Raw genomic sequence first — 21,462 nt, 5'->3', positions numbered from 1 at the left:
CTGATCCTGACACTTGCCTCTCTCCACTGTTTCTTCCTTAGTAACTAGCCCTCATGGACTCCGACTCAGAACCCACATTCCAGGCACTTGCAGTGATTTTCTGTCAAAGTCAGCCTCCAGCGAGGACTAGTTTCTTCACACTGAAAGAAAAATGACTGATCTGGCTAAGTGCTACTCTTCCCAAAAGCCCAAAAGAATGCAAAAGGAAAAGAATGAGAATCTGAAAGCTCCCCACTCTCCAGGTTATACTTGCAAATACATAATAAGAATCTCGTTACCTTGGAGAAAAGCAAGTCATCAAGACTGAGAGTTACATAAAGTCTATTTCTTCCAAAACTCTGTAGCTTTAATCAAGGCATGCTGATACCAGATGATGTCTGGTTTATGGTACCACTACATTAAATTAAATTAAATGATTAATTTACACTAGATTAAATATTTAACTGTTATGACCACATGGCAGAGTTTGAAATAAAGATTGTTTCAGCAACAGCCCCTGCCTTCAAGGAGCTCATGATCCAGGAGACATATAAGCAAATACTTAAGAGCAGAGTATATCAAGTACCTGCCAACAAGTGCACATAAGGGATTGACGACTAGAACCACAGAGCCTAGGAAGGGTGCAGCCAGGTTTGTGTCCTACTAACACTCTGTGGAAGTACTCCTGTCCCTACCAATTGTCTTTTGGTTTTGACAAAAGTGATGACATCCCTGTGATGTGAGAGCTAATCAGCCACGTCTAAGAGCACTGGTTAAAAATCCGGTCAAGGCCGGGCGCAGTGGCTCACATCTGTAATCCCAGCACTTTGGGAGGCCAAGGCGGGATCACCTGAGGTCAGGAGTTTGAGACCAGCCTGACCAACATGGAGATACCTTGTCTTTACTAAAATCACAAAATTAGCTGGGCATGGTGTTGCATGCCAGTCACTTGAACCCAGGAAGTGGAGGTTGCGGTGAGCCAAGATCATGCCATTGCACTCCAGCCTGGGCAACAAGAGCAAAACTCCATCTCAAAAAAGAAAAAGAAAAAAAACTCAGGTCAAATGCTGCACTAGCGCATGGCCAGAGAAGACGAGGCCCTGGCTGTGGGGCTTCCCCCTGGAGTGCTCCCATCATGCGTGGCAATGCCAGGGGACTCTTCCACAAGGGGCCCAGATGATACTCTGTTACCTCACTTTGATCAGCATATCCTAATTTTAAAACTTCGGTTATTTGTTCTTTTTCTGAAAATACTCACTTAAGCACCTAGGAAATATTTTATTGAAAAGAAAAAACACAAAAATGAAGAAATTGTATTGAATCTAGTTGCACTTCGAAACTCACCCTTCTCTGTGAGGCTGAGTTCTCTCTCCTCATTCCAACAGAGAGCAGTCACGTGATACCACCTCCTTCCAACTGAAAACCATCCTTTCTCCTTCTCTGTGACTACAGTTTACTGTCATTAGACACCTAGCCCTCACAGCAAAAATATCCCTTGGCAGATCAAATGAGATTAACTCATGATCAACATTCTTTCAATGCTGCTTTTAATTGTTCACCAAAGGTGGCCATTGCAACATTAAATTCACCTTTTCCAAGAGTGAATAGATTGCTTTCTTAAACCCTAAAATATTATCTGAGTCATACACATTTACTACTTTAAAGTCCACAGGAGTAAAGACATTCAGAAAAAAGAAAAAAGAGAAAACCAATCAGAATCAACTATGAGTACAGCCAAAATCTCAATTTATATTCTTGTCAATAACTCTACATGAAAAGAGAAACACACACACTGGATTTATCACATGCTTAGTTTCCTTAATAATACATAAAGAACATTTTCTCATAGAAAGAAAAGTACAGCAGCACCATTTTTAGGAGTACATAATAATATAAAACACCTATGGATAATAGACAGGGTTGTACAGATGAAGGAATGATCAGCTCTTCCTGAAGGAATGAATTCTGTTCTGGGTTTTAAAGGACAGTCAGCAATTTGCTGGGCAAACAATAGAGACCACTGTTGGCAGCAGAAAAACAAGACAGTGGCGTGTGCAAAGTCACTGAGGCAAGAAAACATGTGAAGTGCTTTGGGAGTTTTAAAGAAACTTCATAATGCTCACACATAAGAAAGTCATAAGTGATGACTTTCTTTCTAGAAAAGTAAAGTTTTCTAGTTTGATGTAGTCCTACTTGTCTATTTTTGCTTTTGTTGCCTGAACTTTTGTTGTCATAACCCAAAAATCACTGCCAAAGCCTATGTAAAGGAGCTCATCCCCTATCTTTTGTCCAGGAATTTTACAGCAAGTCTTACACTGAAGTCTTTTTTTTTTTTTTTTTTTTTTTTTTTGAGACGGAGTCTGGCTCTGTCTCCCAGACTGGAGTGCAGTGGCCGGATCTCAGCTCACTGCAAGCTCTGCCTCCCGGGTTTATACCATTCTCCTGCCTCAGCCTCCCGAGTAGCTGGGACTACAGGCGTCCGCCACCTTGCCCGGCTAGTTTTTTGTATTTTTAGTAGAGACGGGGTTTCACCGTGTTAGCCAGGATGGTCTCGATCTCCTGACCTCGTGATCCGCCCGTCTCGGCCTCCCAAAGTGCTGGGATTACAGGCTTGAGCCACCGCGCCCGGCTACACTGAAGTCTTTAATCCATTTTGACTTGATATTTGTGTGTGGTATAAGAAAAGAGTTCATTTTCCTTTTTTCGCATGTGGATATCCAGTTCTCATAATAGCATTTATTAAAGAGACTATCCTTTCTCTGTTGAGTATCATTGGTTTCCTTATTGAAAGTGAGTAGTCCTTATATGTTTGGACTTCTTTCTGGACTCACTGTTTTCTGCCATTGGTCTAGGTGTTTGTTTTTATGCCAGCATCATACTCTTTTGATCACTATAACTTTGCAGTATAATTTGAAATCAAGAAGTGCGATGCCTCCAGCTTTGTTCTTCTTGCTCAAGAGTGCTTTGGCTATTTTGGGTCTTTTGTGTTTCATTTGAATTTTAGAATTGTTAAAAATGTCATTGCAATTTTGAATAGGAATGCATTGAATCTGCATACTGCCTTGGGTAGGATGTACATTTTAATCATATTAATTATTCTAAACTATGGACAAAGGATATATTTCCATTTATTTCTATCTAAAGATTGGGGGAATATATTTCTAAACCATATATCTGATTAGGGGTTAATATCACAAATATATAATAAATGCACACAACTCACTAACAAAAAAAAAAAAATGGGCAAAGGACCTGAATAGACATTTTCTTAAAGAAGACATACAAACGACCAACAAGTATATAAAAAGAAACTCAACATCACTAATCACTAGGAAAATGCAATTCCAAATCATATTACCTCACACTCCTTAGGACGGCTGTTATCAAAAAGACAAAAGATAGCAAGTGTTGATGAGGGTGTGGGAAAAAAGGGAACCCTTGTACACTATTGGTGGGGCAGTCATTACGGAAAACAGAATGGAGATTCCACAAAAAATTAAAAATAGAACTGCCACATGACCCAGTAATCCTTCTGTTGGATATATATCCAAAGGAAATGAAACTAGCTCCTGGTAGAGATACCTGCACTCCCATGTTCACGGCAGCCTTACTCATAATAGCCAAGCTATGGGAACAGCCTAAGTGCCATTTGGTGGATTTATGGATTAAAATGTTGGATTTTTGGATTAATATTAAAATTAATATTATATATATATATACACACGTGCATGTACAGAATAGAATGTCATGCGACCTTTAAAAAGGAGACACTGCCATTTATGACAACATGCATGAACCTGGGAGACATTATGTTAAGTAAAATAAGCCAGACACAGAAAGAAAAATATTGTATAATCTCATTTATATGTGGAATTTTAAAAAGTTAAGTACATAGAAATAGGGATAGGGAGGTAGCTGAAATGGGGAGATGTTAGTCAAAGGGTACGAAGTTGCCATTCTGTAGGATGAATGTTTAGAGACCTAATGACTAGCAGGAGGACTCCAGGTGATAATACTGTACTGTATATGGAAGATTTGCTAAGAGAGTAGATTTTAGGTTCTCTCACTATAAGAAAAATAAAGTCGCCGGGCGCGGTGGCTCAAGCCTGTAATCCCAGCACTTTGGGAGGCCGAGACAGGCGGATCACGAGGTCAGGAGTTCGAGACCATCCTGGCTAACACAGTGAAACCCCGTCTCTACTAAAAAATACAAAAAAACTAGCCGGGGGAGGTGGCTGGCGCCTGTAGTCCCAGCTACTTGGGAGGCTGAGGCAGGAGAATGGCGTAAACCCGGGAGGTGGAGCTTGCAGTGAGCTGAGATCTGGCCACTGCACTCCAGCTCGGGCGACAGAGCAAGACTCCGTCTCAAAAAAAAAAAAAAAGAAAAAAAAGAAAAATACAGTCAACCCTATGAGGAGATGGCTATGTCAATTTGCTCAACTACAGCAATCATTTCACTATGTATGTGTATAAGCAAATGTCATGCTGTACGCTTTAAATACATGCAATTAAAAAAGAAAGATAAAACACAGGCAAGAGCCAGATCATCAAGTTATAGAGGTCATAATGAGCAATGTGGGCTGTATCCTGTATGTTGTTACTTTCTAAACTTCTTTTGAGTTGCATACTGACTTTGAAAATCTAGTGAGAACTATGGATTCTATACCTTGAAAATACACGCATACAAGGTACACACAAACATTTACAAATAATTTAGGAGAATCAGAGACCTCTGAAGTTAAAACCAGTGAAGTATTTCAAGCAGTGAGGTGACAAAGTTACATTTGTCCCTGATGGATTTCTAGTAATAATGCTTAACTGGGTTATATTCAGTCCCACACACATCCTTTTTCCCTTCAAATAGCTTTGTCACCTAAAAGACAGACGTAAACATAGTGTGCAATCTCTAATGGCCATGTGTAACAGTGATTTGTTATTTGGGATATGTAAATTCACAAAATAAAAACTTATACACTAAGAGGTATCTTTCTCTTAAACACTAACAGACACACAAAATATGACCCTGTTCTTTAATTCTGCTGTGTACATCTTGAAACTTTTGTCCTTAATTATTATTATCCTCTATAAATATTCATAGACCTCCTAGCAGAGCACTCTTCTAAATCATGTAGATAAAAGGGGAAAAGGGAGTTGGTTCCTGCCTGAAAGAAGTAAAACTTTAGAAAGTCTGTAATGCTTTAAATCAGAATCTTTACCCAACCTTAGCTCACAATTATCTCAATTCCTTGACAAAGTTCAGCTGTCATCAAAAAGAAGATATGACTTATTTTCTAGATGGTTTCTGTTTTCCTGTCGCTTTGTTGTGATTTTTTTTTATTTTGTAATCAGAGGTTTTCCTCTGCCTGTCTTGCATACAGACAGAGCACCAGCTTTCAGCCACAGATACCTGGGCATAGTCACATCCATGTCTCTGCCAAGTTTTAGCCCTGTGTCCTCAGACTAGTCACTTAACTTCCCTGACTCCTATTCTTAGCCCTGGAATAAGTGGATGGTAAGACCTATGCTTGTTATTACGTTACTGTGAACATGTATAAAAGTAGTACATATAGTTTTTAATAAAAGAAGACTCCTGATTCATCAATGAAACAGGAAACAGCAATAACAGCAGCAAAAACAACAATGTACCAACAAATGTGCTATGAGTAAGCCATCATCCACCTTTCCTATGGCCATATCACAGCTCTTTTTCCCACTTGAACTCAGAGAATCATTACAGTTCTCAACAGAGGTGTCCAGGCAGACAGTAGTCTGATGTAACTGGCCTCAGGTTGAAGATTCTTTGATAGCCTGAGCAACTGATTCAATCAGAAAGCCTCACAACACAGGACAAGCATCAACTGCTTCCCTAAAGTGCATACCTGCTTGGGGATAGGCTTTCCCCTCTTTCTTATTACATTTAGGTTATTGAAAAAGTAATTGTGGTAAGTAATTACTTTTAATGGCAAAAACTGCAATTACTTTTGCACCACCCTAATACCTTTTGTTTATGTAGTGATGTTATCAATTTTTTAAATTAATCAAATTCACTGAGAGAGATATTCTAATTATAATTTCCACAACAATTTTATCAAAATTATTAAAACAAGAACATAGTCTATTAAGGCCTAAGGCACTCCTGAAGTTTATGCTCTACTGGACCAATTCACAAAGTCAAAAAGAGTCATTATAAACCCATCAGAATTACAGAATTTCCCCAAGCACATAATTTATCATCTCTGAAAGAATCATTTTTAAGTCATCCAAAAGAGACCAAAAAACCATTTTATTAATGAAAAGAAATTTTCAAAGAGGCCCAACCATGACACTTTTATCTGAATACAGGCTGCACATGCTAAGTTGCTCAGTGAAGGACAATTCACTTAGATATCTACTCGGCTTTATGGCATTGTGCATATGGGCTGGCACTGTTTCCATATCTCACAAATACCATCTCACTTGAGATCTGGGACCGAAATACCTCTGTCCCATATAAACAATGCCATAGAACATACTCTCCTGCCCCAGTGCTAACCAAATCTGAGACCATATATTCTCCCTGTTTCTTTATCAACCAATACCGAGAACAAGCAAAACACACTTAGCTACTTGCTCCTTGAAACACTTGCTCGTGGAATATAAGACCGTGAGCCAACCCAGTCACTTATTCATTAGGACTAACAGCTTGCTAACTTAATTCACTTTACCACTCTCACCCTACTGTGTCCATCAAAGCACAGTTATTTCATAAACTCTGTCCAATCCAAACCTTAAAAGACGCTCTTTAAAATCTCCCAGACTGGCCTGTGGCCCTATAAATATCCTGCCCTAATTGCTCTTTTTAAGAAACTCCTTGGGCTCCATCAAGAGATGGCTCTGCTTGATCAAGAAGTCTTTCTGTTGGTTTTCTGAGGAGTTGTTATACAACCTGGTGAATGTTCACAGTAACCTTCGGAGAGTTAAATGTTTTGAACTATCATCTTAGAGAAGAAAAATTTGAGGTTCTTAGATATTGAGAAACTGACTTGAATTTTATATGCTAAAAAATGGCAGATCGTGGGTTCAAATCAGTCTGTTGAAAAGCAGGAATTCATTCCTTTACCCATTTTTTTATTCTTTCAACACATATTTATTGAATGCCATTAAACCTTAGCTCACAATGACCAGGCAAAAATAATGTCCTTCTTTATGACACTTAAGTTCTAGTGGACAAAAATTTAATTAATTCTTGTTAATTAAGAATACATAACAATTTGCAGTAATAATAAATGCCATAAAGAATGTAAAGTAGCCAGGTGTGGTGGTTCATGCCTATAATCTCAGCACTTTGGGAGACCAAGGTGGGGAGGATCACGTGAGGTCAGGAGTTCAAGTCTAGCCTGGTCAACATGGTGAAACCCCATCTCCACTAAAAATACAAAAATTAGCTGCGTGTGGTGGTGCAGCCTTGTAATCCCAGCTACTCGGGAGGCTGAGGCAGATGAATCTCTTGAACCCAGGAGGTGGAGGTTGCAGTGAGCCGAGAATGCGCCACTACACTCAGCCTGGACGACAGCGTGAGACTCCAGCTCACAAAAATATATATACACACACACACACACACACATATACACACACATATATACATATATGTATATATAAAATAGTATAAAAAGTAGGGAACGAAGAGCTACAATTTTAGATAGAGAAATAGAGAAATCAGGACCGTCTTTGCAGAGATGACACTGGAGCAGATGTGAATGACACGGAGGAACCAGCCATTGGAGGAAACGTTCCCATCAGAGATAACAGAAAATTGAAAGCTTAGGAGGCAAAAACAAAGGAACAGAAAGAAGTTAAGTGAGAGGCAGGCAAGGGTCTGATCGTGGTGTTTATATTTTCATCTGAGTGGGATCGAAAGCCACAGGAAAATTTTCGGTGGAGACTATCATGATTTAACATCAGTACTATAAATTAGTATAACATTGAATTTATACTTTCACGTGATGTATGGCTAATGTGCAGAGAACTGACCACAGTACAACAAAAGTGAAAACAAAGAGAGGCAGAATGTTGTGCTAGCCCGAGAAGGTAGTAGCAGTAGAAACAGTGAGAAGTGGTCAGATAAGAGACATGCTTTAAAGCAGGGTCATCCGTATTAGAAGATACAACATATGTGGTGTGGGTGTGAACAAAAGAGAGCCTATCCATCCATATATTGTCTTCGGCTCCAAATCCACTCTCTATTACCCTGCCATGAAACTAGCATGTTTCTCCCTTGCCAATGGGCAGGATGCTAAACTAATCTTCATCATTACAAGGCGCTGAAGCAGTACTCAGGGAGGAATAGGCTTTTCTCCCTGGCTTTGGTACCTGCTGTCTCTTAGCAGGCTGCTGCCTAATGCACGCAATGCATGTGGCCTCCTCGTGGACAGCCACCCCTGCCCTTCAGAGGGCAGCTTCCAAAGGCATTCAGTTCCTGGACAGATGCCCAGCATGGCCTGAGATGCAGTTTCTCCCCTTAGAGAGCTTTTCCTAATACCCCTATGAATGACTTTTCTTTTTTTTTTTTTTTTTTTTTGAGACGGAGTCTTGCTCTGTCGCCCAGGCTGGAGTGCAGTGGCCGGATCTCAGCTCACTGCAAGCTCCGCCTCCCGGGTTTACGCCATTCTCCTGCCTCCGCCTCCCGAGTAGCTGGGATTACAGGCGCCCGCCACCTCGCCCGGCTAGTTTTTTGTATTTTTTAGTACAGACGGGGTTTCACCGTGTTAGCCAGGATCAATGAATGGTCTCGATCTCCTGACCTCGTGATCCGACCGTCTCGGCCTCCCAAAGTGCTGGGATTACAGGCTTGAGCCACCACGCCCGGCCATGAATGACTTTTCAGCGAGTTCCATCAACACAGCACCTTTGTGAACTTCTCCATCATCCAGGGGATCCCCCCGCAACCACCACCACCACCCGCCACCATTTCCTTCACGGTCTGCATTTCAGCGCTGGCTGTGTGTGTATGTGAGGTGGGCTGGTGGGGGCAAAGGGGAGGATTCCTTACCCAGGTTCTTTTTTCTTTGCATGCTTTGCTTCTGGTCTGAAGATAGTGGCTGCTGGCTATATCTCCTACTCTGTATTCTTTAGACATCTCTTTATCTCTTAGTAGCTAATCTCTCAATGCTTCAAGAGATTCAATCTCTCAACGCCTGTTATAGCTAATGATTAAACTTTCCCTGTTTAAATCACCAAGCAGTTTCTGTCTCATAACTGGAACCTGATGGACACAAAGGGCATTGAGAATAACTTCTTGGTATTTGGTTAGAGCTAATGGGTAAAAAGTGATGCCATTTTCTGATATGGGGAAGGCTGCTGAGGGAGGAAATCCAGTGTTCTGATCTGGTGAAATTAAATTGAAGTTGCTTATTTTTATAAGTAGAGGTTTCAAGTGTAGCTGAAATCTAGGAGGGAAGACAGAGAGCTATAAATTGAAGATCAGCATACAGATCACATTCAAAGCCACAAAACCGGCTAAGAATTTTTAGGGAAGTGTGCTGAGAAAGGCAGGAGGTTGCTGAGGATGAAGCCCTGTGCACTCCAACCTTTAGAAACTGGGAAGAAGAGGATGAATAGCAAAGAAATGGAAATGGAGGCAGGGTGCGGTGGCTCACGCCTGTAATCCTAGCACTTTGGGAGGCCGAGGCGGGTGGATCACGAGGTCAGGAGATCAAGACCATCCTGGCTAACACGGTGAAACCCCGTCTATACTAAAAATTAAAAAAAAAAAAAAATTAGCCGGGCATGGTGGTGGGCGCCTGTAGTCCCAGCTACTGGGGAGGCTGAGGCAGGAGAATGGTGTGAACCTGGGAGGCGGAGCTTGCAGTGAGCGGAGATACGCCACTGCACTCCAGCCTGGGCGACAGAGTGAGACTTCACCTCAAAAAAAAGCAGAAACAACAACAACAACAAAACAAACAAACAAAGAAATGGAAATGGAATACACAATGAGGTAGGAGAAAACCCAAGAGCAGGAGACATTTTAGTAATTAAATGAGGAAAGTATTTCCATAAAAAGAGATATCTCGACTGCATCCTACCTTACTCTGAGATTGAATAAGGTGAAGACTCAAACTTAACCATTGAATTTTATAATTGATATCATGAATGACCTTGACAAAATTGATATGGAGTGGGGCATAAAGGAAACTATGGAACTGGGCCAAGGGAATAATGGAAGGTGATGAACTGGAAATAGAATGCAGCTTTGGGAGGCCAAGGGGGGGGTGAATCACCTAACATCAGGAGTTCAAGACCAGCCTGGCCAACATGGTGAAATCTTGTCTCTGCTAAACATACAGAAATTAGCCGGGTGTGGTGGTGGGCACCTGTAATTCCAGCTACTCAGGAGGCTGAGGCAGGAGAATCACTTGAACCCAGGAGACAGAGGTTGCAGTGAGTCGAGATCACGCCATTGCACTCCAACCTGGGCAACAAAAGCAAAACTTCTTCTCAAAAATAAAATAAAATAAAATAAAATAAAGTAAAATAAAATAAAATAAAACAAAACAATGCGGGTGTTACTTTCAAGGAGTTTTCTTGTAGAAAACTCATAAAGGGAGGCAGAACAATATCATGGCATTTACTGGAGATGATGGGAGTGGTTTTGTTTAATTAATACTGTATCATTTATGCAGATGTGGGTGGCTCAGCAGAAAGAGAGAAAATGATGGTGCAGGAGTCTGAGGCCACAGTAGCAGAGGCAAAGTCCTGAGTTGACAAGAGAGGATGAGGTCTGTGGAATAAGTACATATTTATATACCAACACTCAAGATTTGGTAGTTTCATAATTTTGGAGCATTTTTATTTCAAAAAAGTATCTGCATTGATCTTTTAGGGTAGTATCCTACATTTAAATATCTTTAAAGGTTTTGTGGTTTTAAAGCATCACAGCAGACAAAACTTATTATATCATGCACTAGAGTTGCTTTGATCATTTGCATTTAGTTCAATAAATCTGAAATGAATATGTGAACACTCATATTTTCGAGAAATTCTGCATGACTTTCCTTGGCAGGCTGGATGTTATTCTCATCATGCCCTTCTGTGAATTTGCTCACAACACAATTCATGGCATACACATTTTTACTCTGTCAGGTCTTTTTAAAATCATTCAAGGCCAGGTGCGGTGGCTCACACCTGTAATTCCAGCATTTTGGGAGACCGAGGCAGGTGGATCACCTGAGGTCAGGAGTTTGAGACCAGCTTGGCCAACATGGTGAAACCGCATCTCTACTAAAAATACAATAATTAGCCAGGTGTGGTGGCAGGCGCCTGTAATCCCAGCTACTCAGAAGGCTGAGGCAGAAGAATCACTTGAACCTGGGAGGTAGAGGTTGCAGTGAGCCAAGATCGCACCTTTGCACTCCAATCTGGGCAACAGAGCAAGACTCCATCTCAAAAAAAAAAAAAAAAGAATATTCAAACAGACCAACTGGATCAAACTTCACTTCGACATGTTTAACATTCTTGATCTTTTAATATCCATAAAAGGCAGAATTAATTTTAATCATCAAATACATCAAAAGTCAGGACTTTGAGAGAAATTCAATGAGTTCACTTATTGATTGTTTACAACTAATTTCAATCTCATATAAAAATTTATTTTTTAAAAAACTTTGCCAGATATTTTTGGGGCAATGTGTCATCTGGGGTGACTTTACTGATAACAATACCAGATACAGGATTCATTTTGTGTCCATGATATACCAAGACTGGCCAAAGGGCATCTAAGGCAAAAGACTGGAAACTGACCAATATTTTCAAGAAAGTTGTCTGTATGTGGTTCTTAGCACAACCACCATCTTGCAGATTACTTAATTATAATCTTATAAATGATGTTTATAGTATTTCCAGTACATTATGATATATTACAAATAAAGTGAATTATAAAAATATGTCTCTGAATATATCATTAAATATGTTTCACTTTAAGAAAAACACAGTGCATCATTATTGCATTTCTTATTTCCCTGGAAAAACAAAATTTTACTATGAAGCAGCACCTGCCATTTGTGGATTGAAGGCTACTTGGAGGTTCACTGACATTGGGGGGAGAGGGTTTGTATACACACAAAAAAGGCAGTTTCTTCACTCCAGAATCATTCTGGGCACACAGGGCTGACCACTTTACACAAGGGAATTAATAACTATACAAAAGAAACTGTAGTGTTAACAGAGTTTTCCATAATCCCTACAGCCTCTTTCCTGCCCTTGGGCACTTAACACCAGGAACTGGTAATCAATCTCCAATTTTTACATTTAAGTGGATGCCTCTAACAGCACCTGATAATAAGGACTTGATGAGAAGAAGCCACTGACACAGTTGGTAAGAAAAACCAAGGCCTAGCAATCGCTTATTTAGGAATACAGGAATAAGAGGGGAAAACTACACGTGGCCAATAACCTGAACTGCTCAAATGGTAGAAAGAGTACGTTTGAATGGAATTTTCTGAATGAGACAGAAAGACATTGTAGAAAGTACTGGTCAATTTTAAACCATTGACAAAATTCAAAATACATGTTTTCTGTAGAACAAGAGGTTAAATGTGAAATATGTTAACAGGTTGTGATAAAAATGGAGATGAGGCAGAAATTTAATTTTAGGAAAGTTTAGGAAATAAGGTTGTGAAACTAAATATGCAATAAAAATTTAAATGCAAAGCAAAATTTTGAAGATGGTTGTGATAGGAGAGAGACAATTATTTCAGAACAGATATCTGGCTCTTTCTAGTCTAACTAAGGAAATAGTGACATGGGAGCGACTCTAAGAGTGGATGGAACATGAGAACAAGAGGCCAGGGAAACCTGCCTTCCTATTGTCCGAATCATGGAAGAAACATTTTTCTAGACTGAGTGCTGAATGGATCTTATTCTAAAAGGAATGTTAGGATTCGCCAGCAACTTGCCTCCTGGAAAGATAATTTGGCCTCAAGATAATCAAGTAGAGTTGCTCTCCTACGTGGGGAAGACCCTGGAGTTGGAGAAGCAATGGCTTTGAGATGGTAAGCCACGAGAGGGAGAGGAAAATCCATCTCAAGTCCCTTTGTCTACCCAGGGGCATGCGCAGTAGTTGCCTGCTTAGAGAGTTCTTAGCCATGACATTTTAAACCAAAATCCAATAGGCATTGACTCCCATTTTCTGGCACTTAGGCTGTGAAGGAAAATAATACCTTTCTAATTGTTTTTCTTTCTTTTAGAGGTAAATATTTCTCTTGCCTGGCTCTTTTTGTACTAATTTTTTGTTCTTAATATTAAAAGCATTCTCCAAGGATATGTCCAGATGTGAAGTGTTTTCCATTTGCTTTCCCTATAGGTAGTCCCTTGATAGGAGGACTGAACTCTTTCTATGTCTCAGACTGGCTTTTTTCTTTCTAATATTTTAACTTTCTCCATCAGCTCAGTTCTTGCCTATTAAAGTTTCTAAATATATACACATATATATTTAGAAATGTTATATATATAACTAAATATATATATGATGTATATATCTTCTAATTTTAAAAATTGTTTATTGTGGTAAATATGCATGACATGAAATCAACCATCTTAGGCATTCTTAAGTGTACAGGTTAGTAGTGTGCCCCCATTGTTAAGCACAATGCTATGAAAATAATGGAATTCGGAGAGGCAAAGGACAACTCAGAGAATGGGGTACCCAACTGGGCTGTGGTAAGAGGTGTGCTGTGTTATATAGAATTGAACATCACTGGAGAGGGGGCCTAGATGTCTGTCCAGACCCTCCTGAGGGTGCCAGAAGGCAGGTGTAGACTTTGGCGAGTGTCTACTCCTGACATGTAAGATGACGCTTTCCTGAAAACAGAAGGGAAACTCTTCTGACTCTTCTAAATTCCAAGGGATTCTTTTCTTACTTGACTGATGGATGAGCTGGAGATCTTTATCCAAAATCTCTGATCAGGTTGCCAGTGGTTACATTTTTGTAACCACACCCTGTCCTCCATGAGATCTGTGGCCCAGATCAACAGCAAAGGGCAGGAATCATTCATTGCTAATGACATAAACTATTAGGACAAACTGCAAATAAAACAAACCACGCTCTCCAGCATCTTCTTACCTCCTGTTCAAAACTGTCTTCTTTGTTTGCTGCCTCCATTGCCCTGTTTTTCAAGAGCAGTCCTGTTTGCTCAGAACTCATGCACAAGACTCACACAAGCCCCTCCTGCTCTCAGCTAGCGGTTCTCAGACCTGGGTCTCATTTCCCCAGCAGCTCCTGCTGGGTCTTCAGATTCCCCTGGTTTCCAATCCCCATGGGTGTCCCTTGGCATGTTGCAATCTCTGCCATCCCCGCAGTTCTGCCATCCCTGTGCCCCTTTACCATGGAGCTCTCAGTACCAAGTATTTACAAAATGCTGTAGTTGGCCCCTCTAACAAGAAGAGGTTCCTTGTTCCTGCCCCAATGGGTGTGAGAGTCTTTGGCCTCTGTCTGTCTCATAGAGGAAAGTGGGCAAAATCTATCCAGTCAAAGCTACGACAGTGTCCCAAATTCTAACTTCACACCAAAAACCAGTGACTGAGAATGGATTGGCCCAATACCTTCCTTCAGAAAAACTGAATCTTAACCCAACAATCACGTTTTCATGGCAGCTTCATTGAGGAGGATTTGGGGAGGCAGGAGGGATTCATTAGCACCTCTTGAATCACTTTACAAAAAGTTCATTTCACCTACAAGTGAAACAATCTTTTTATCCTGAATTTAAATGAAGCTGGGGAGGAAGGGAGCGGACTCAATGATCCTGTTACAGGAAAATTAAGGAATAAATAAGAGCATGTCCCTTTTAATGGGTGCCTGAAGAGATCTTTCTGCCTGGACCTCAAAAATTATTATGCCTGGGTTAAAAATCTGGTAGATATTGATCAAGAGCCAATCTGAGAGTGGTAAGGCTCAGAAAAAAATGTATTTTTCTCATTGAAAAAGAAAATACACATGTATATTTTCTTCACATTTTTCTAAAAGTTGCATTTAATTGCTGTAGAAACAAAAGAAGTAATTTAGAATTGAATGAAGATGAGGTAAGTGTTTCAGAAACACAGAAATATTTTTCCTGTTTATAATGTTAAAATTTATAAATTTCCCTCTCATTTTGTCCCTTTGTGGTAATTTAGTGGTTCTCAGCTTTCTCAGACCCAATACCTTGCTTTTTATCACAAATATTTGGTAATAGTTTTACCATTCTAAAATAAAACTTACAGATAATTTTACCACTTCGGAATGAAATGTATATGCTTTCTACACTAATAATGTAACCATATACATTATTTTTACATATAATGTTCTCACTGTAATATAAATGAGTAATGAAAAGAAAAGTTATCAATACTAGTATACAATTCAGTGTGTAAATGCACAGGCATCATCCCACAAAGAGACCAAATGAGTGAGTCTGATGCTGACACCTGTATGTAATATCCCCTGAATACAACAGCTACACATACTGCTTACAGGCATGTTGTGTCATATTTTAATGTCATAAATGGCATTGCTACTTATGTCATTTCCAAAGGACTGAACAACTCTTGGTAAAGTTCAGAGGAAACCAAAGTAAAATCTTTCTTCAATCCATGATAGTTGCATTTCCAGAAAATTCAGAGAATTAAAGCTATACAAAACAATACTATGTGTTTATGAAAACTGGGTAAAACCTGGTAACTGCTCTGATTGTCTTGTTTCACTTCATTAATATCTAATAGGGCATTCAAACAGAGAGCAAGACCTGATAGTTCTTTATTGTACGGACAATTGTGTGCAAGGCAGGATGTCTAGTCCTTGGCTCCCACCACCAAATGCTAATACTAGTGCTCTCTTAGAATGGTGATATCCAAAAATGGTCCTAGAGGCCAGTGTCACCCCCAATCCCACATGAGGTTCATTTCTGTATTGATTAAAGACAAAGAACAGGAAAACTAAAATTTTTCTATTTATTCCGTAAATACTGATGAAAAAGATATTTTATATTATGAAATATTGCTTTTCTATATTTTGAGTAACATTTCTAATAAGCCCTTTATTATAATGTATGAAAATAACATAGTGTTATGTTAACATTATAACAGATTAATACAGAGATTAATTCTTTTGAATTGCCTGACCTCAACATATATAAAATCTGGAAGAGAGTATGATATAATCTACAAGGTCATGAAATTCTAATGAATACTTTTAATTTAAATATTTTCTAAATTTATTTTTTTTTACGTATTTACAGGTATTATAAATTTTCTTAAAACTATCAGGGGTCTTAGTAATTGTCTTATAAATTTTATAGTCCAAAATGAGAAAGAAAAAATGTAAAAAACAAATGGGAAAAAAGGCAAGAAAGAAAATAAATATTACTTTTTTATGAGGACATTTAAAAGAATATATAAAACAGAAAATATATGGAAACAAGTCATGTTTGAACTATGTTGCTACTTCTGCTTCCTCAAATTAATTTCTGTGGCTCACTAATTTTAGTTGTCACAGAAATTCACAGAGGTGTTTCTTATTCATCTGAGGAATTTGTGGATCCACAGAGTGACAATAAATTAAGAAAAACTTTTAAATCCTGAAGATATATCTTGATGAAAAAAAAGTTCCCTTAATTCATTATGTTATTCTATTCATGTTACTAATTACTCTAGGTTTTCTGAAGCATTAAATATGAAACTGGATCAGATCCTGGGAAAATTTTAAGGAGATAAAACATTGAAGATCGTAGAGTATGGGCAGGAGGTAAAAAAACCCAAAAAGCAAAAATCCACAAGCCAATGCATCAACCTAGCCAGTAATGGAAGTTCTTGAAATAAAGTCAGTTTAACATGCCACATGTCACAAGTCATTAATACAGTTTTACAGAAAGTAACTCAGAATTTGGAAAGAAAATCCAAATTATTTTATTATTATTACTTTAAACTTTTATTTTAAGTTTGGGGGAACATGTGCAGGTTTGTTACATATGTAAACATGTGTCATGGGAGTTTGTTGCACAGATTATTTCATCCTAAAGTATTAAGCCTAGTATCCATTAGTTATTTTTCCTATATTTTAAAGGATTATACTTTTATTACTTTTGAGTACATTTATTTATCCATTCTTCAAATATTCAGAAAACCTTCTTCATGCAACCTAATCTCACAGAGTCTAAATTAATGGTTTTGCTATATACTTCTCAAAAGTTCTCTTTTAAAAACATAGTTTTCATTTATTTAAAAATATATAATTTTAACCTGGAAACCATCATTCTCAACAAACTAACACAAGAACAGAAAACCAAACACCGCATGTTCTCACTCATAAGTGGGAGTCGAACAATGAGAACATATGGACACAGGGAGGGGAACATCACACACTGGGGCCTGTCCAGGGGTGGGGGAGGGGGAGCATTAGGAGAAATACCTAATGTAGATGGGTTGATAGGTGCAGCAAACCACCATGGCACGTGTAAACCTATGTAACAAATCTGCACATTCTGCACATGTACCCCAGAACTTAAGGTATAATTTAAAATACATATCTATAATTTTAACGGTGGAAGGGAGCTCTAAAGATTTCAGTATAACTTTCTGTCCTCCCTAAAAATCTTAATTAACTGTGGCCCAGGACACCTAGAAATTCTCTCAAAAAACAGAAGAGAAAAAAAATTTAATCACTTCCCTTGGGAACTCATTTTAATGCCTACCAGTACATTGGTCAAGAATATTTTCTAAATTACAGTTTCACCATTATGTAGATATGTCCAGTAAGCTTTTAAACGATTTTTGGAGCAACAGTGCAATTGGTGATATTGAGGAAATTGATCCCCACGTCGTGAAATGACCTTTCACAGGACAAATCTAGAAAACCTTGTTAAAACAGAAGGCCACACGTTCTCTGTCTCTTGATTTCTAGACAGATGACTTCCCACCAGAGTTATGATACCCTAGAAAAATTTTTAACTATTCTCTCCCCTTATCAGTTTTCATCAGGGTGTGAGATGAATGGGACATCTAACCTGGTTAGCCAAGGAGAGTTTGTGTCTTTGGAGCTGGGTGGTGGCCAGGATTTACTTACCTAAGATGAAGTGGGATGAAAAGAATTAAAGGGCTGAGTTCAGTCCAAAACCTAAGAAAAGATCATGCTTCAAACAGAGGAAATTAGAATGAGCTAGTGAAACTCTAAAATTCTTAAGACCTATGTTGCTTTCATGGGCCACGCAGACATTCTGTATTGGAAAATAATGTAATATTGCAACTCCAGGTGAAATCAACATCACTGGTCTTTGTGTGGGCATCACTCAGAGATGGCAGGGATCCCATAAGGACTACAATGAAGGCTCTGACGTTTTATAGTTCTTTCGTTTTGTGTAGATCAAGGCATGGTTTTGATTAAGTAGTGAAATACCATTCTTACCTCCCCATACCGATTTTTATTCCCAATATAAAGGAAGCAAATATGAATACTGTAGTTTGTGGCTAACGGCACAAAACACAATTCCATAAGTCAATTATCTTTTGCTTAAACCAATGACTTCCCCCAAATACAAAGAGAAGCAAATCATAGCAGCTAATCGCTGTTACACTCAAGAAGATTTCATTATAAAATGCAATCTTGCTGTTACAGGTATTGGAGTGCGTCATAACATTCAGGTAATAGATCCTAAAGAACTGGTAGGGAAGGAAACAAACAAGGATGACCCCTATAAAAAGCAGGTTTTTCAGCTGAGCCCAGAACTCCTGGTGGGATAGTAAGGAGTGGCGTAGCTTCTGCACCATCAACATAATGATGAAGACCTGGAAGACCAAGAGAATCACAGCAATGGCTATGACAAAAATGACTATCATATAGTTGATGACTTTCACATACGTGTAAGCAAGCTCTTTGTGAAATTTAAAACAGTGCTTCTCATTGTATTCCTCGCGAGTTCCATACCGGGCGACAACCAGGGGTACCACAATGACAATCACCAGCGTCCACAGGCCAGCACTGGCAGCCACAGCATGCAGTTTTCTGTAGAATTCCACTTTGTCTTTGCGCTTGAAGAAGATGAGGTACCTGGTGACCAGGATCACCACATAGAACAGGAACGTGAGATACATGTGGATGTGCAGCATGGCACTCACGAATCTGCAGAAGGGCAACCCAAATATCCAAGTCTCCTTGATGAGGTAGGTCAAGCGAAATGGCACTGTCAGCAGAAAAACGCTGTGGACCACCACCAAGTTAATGACCGCCATGGTGGTCACTGACCGGGTGTTCATTTTCACCAGCAGGAACAGAATGGAAATGACACCCACCAGCCCTCCAATGAGCACTATGAAGTAGAGGCTGATTAAGTGGGATGTCACTATAGGATCGCAAGAGGAATTCCTGGAGGTATTGTGGCCAGGCATACTTGGGAAGTCACCTGGAGGAGACAAAGCACCAGAGTAACTGACAAGCTTTCAGAACTTTGTTCCTATCTCTTTTCTAGCACTGACAATGTGACTTTGTCATTTATCTGCTTACATGATATAAACTTGACATGCTTTAAGAATGAAGATTATGTCCTATGAATGTTTGCATACCCTAAACCTAAAGCACAGTAAGCCATTGATTCTTACTCTTTAATAGGAATAAAAATTGAATTTTAATCTTCAAGTTGCCCCCCAGAGATGTGTATGTAGATAAGACAATTTACATAAAACTTCAGGAGGATTGCAGACCATCTGGAGCTGATACTTGGATACTAGTATTACAGTAACCCTTTAAAAAGTTGTAAGATGGATAGAAAGATCAATGGATTCATGAAGTATACAATTTTTTTTCTTATGGGCATGATTGTAATTCTCTAATTCTTTCTTACTTATTAGCAAATAACCCAAGAATATTCATACTTAATTCATTTAGAATACTGATTAATTTGTCCAAAAATATCATCTAAGTCAAGGCAGCAGCAAGCAATAGGAAGGTTTACCTGAATTTCTCATTATAATTATGTTATCATCCAGCAGTGAGGCCTTGCTAAGCCTTCCCATGGGCCCCACTGAAAATATAGCATGTCTCCCAATCTCTCATCTACTCTCAAATGCCTTGAAAATTCATGACAGAGCCATTGTCATTTATCCCCTGGACTCCTGAAAGATCCGCTCCACAAATACTCTCAGTCCTTTCTAATTCATTCTCCATATTCTTATTCATTGCTTGCTATAAAAGATTTAGTAATCTTTTAATTTCATGAGAAAGTCATGTCAGTTTCCTATCTAAATCCCTTCAATGGCTTCCCATCTCTTCTAAGATAAAGATTGATAGCCTTACATGTCTGGAATGTTCTGGGTTACAGTGGCAAAATCTGATCCCTTGAGACAAGATTCAAGAAATAATCAAGAGATGAAATTGGCAGGCTTTAATGGATTTGATCTGGGGAAATGAGGCAAAATGAAGTGTCTTGATACTCTCAGATTTTTGACTTGAACAATTGTATTATTAGAGGTATGTCTACTGATACCAGGGAGACTAAGATTTGAGAAAGAACTCAAATCTTAGTGAGAAAGAGCACTCACTCCCTGACCTTTGTAACACATATGCAATTATTCTTATTCATTTATTGAATGTCTCTTTGTATAATGGAATATTACCCAGCAATAAAACTAACCAACTTCTGATACACACAATACTGATGAATCTCAAAAACATTACACTAAATCATGTATTCTCAATGGGGTGACAGCACCTTGTAAAGGGCAAAACATTTTGAGGTGTGAAAAAAAATCTTACTCTGTATAAAGCACAGGAGTATACACAGTACATAGACATATAGATATATCTGTGGTAGCAAAATTTCATTAAGTGGGGAGAGACAATTAGGGAAAAATACTCATTAGAGGGACCATAACAAACACAAAAAGTTGAGAAACATTACTAAATAAAAGGTGCCAGCCACCAAGATTATATATTGTACGGTATCTTTTTCTAGAAAAAGCAAAACTAATGTGACAAAAAGCAAATCAGTTAGCCCAAGGTCCAGGTTGTCGGGGAAAGGATTAGTTTCTGTTTTATATCATGTTGGTTACCATTGTAGTTATTCATCAAAGCTCATTGAATTGTATACTTAAAATTGATTATTTTTATTGCATATAACATATACCTCAATGAAACTTAAAAAAAAAAAAAAGATAATAATAACCCAACTTCAGGGAGCCTTCTGCATTTGTGGGCATGGAATACAATTTCAAGGAACTTGACTCACTTAACTGAACATTATTTTTTTGTTGGCTCTGCAATAGCTGTCTCATGTTACACTGTATATTTCATCCGTAGGCTGAAATCTCTCTACTTGCCTTTTATTTTCCCCTGTAGAAAAGTAGTTTTATCAAGGAGACATGAAATTATATTGTGTTCACATGTGAGTCAAGAATGAATGTGCCACCATAAGTTCTGATCACCATTTCCTTTGGCTATTGGCCTAGTAGGATTGAGTACTAATTGAAGAAAGTAAAGTAAGTAGCACA

General features: G+C 38.8%; 1 protein-coding gene across 8 annotated transcripts in view; it reads right to left on the bottom strand.

Moving 5' to 3' along the window:
* Positions 1–21,462, bottom strand: part of GPR141 (G protein-coupled receptor 141) — a 160,689-nt gene that overhangs the window by 79,353 nt on the left and 59,874 nt on the right. For 7 of the 8 annotated variants that reach the window (XM_033193661.1, XM_033193660.1, XM_033193663.1 and 4 more), the window contains one exon: positions 18,260–19,379. The exons of the other annotated variant lie outside the window; for it this stretch is intronic. In XM_033193661.1, the coding sequence (XP_033049552.1) occupies positions 18,448–19,365 (918 nt within the window). In that variant the 5' untranslated portion in view covers positions 19,366–19,379 and the 3' untranslated portion in view covers positions 18,260–18,447. Of the gene's footprint in view, positions 1–18,259; positions 19,380–21,462 lie in introns of those variants that run through there. 8 annotated transcript variants of the gene reach the window in all.

The sequence above is a fragment of the Trachypithecus francoisi genome, unplaced genomic scaffold (assembly GCF_009764315.1).
Source record: "Trachypithecus francoisi isolate TF-2019V2 unplaced genomic scaffold, Tfra_2.0 Lachesis_group4, whole genome shotgun sequence".
Classification (NCBI taxonomy): Eukaryota; Metazoa; Chordata; class Mammalia; order Primates; family Cercopithecidae; genus Trachypithecus; species Trachypithecus francoisi.
This window is presented reverse-complemented; position numbering and strand designations above follow the sequence as displayed.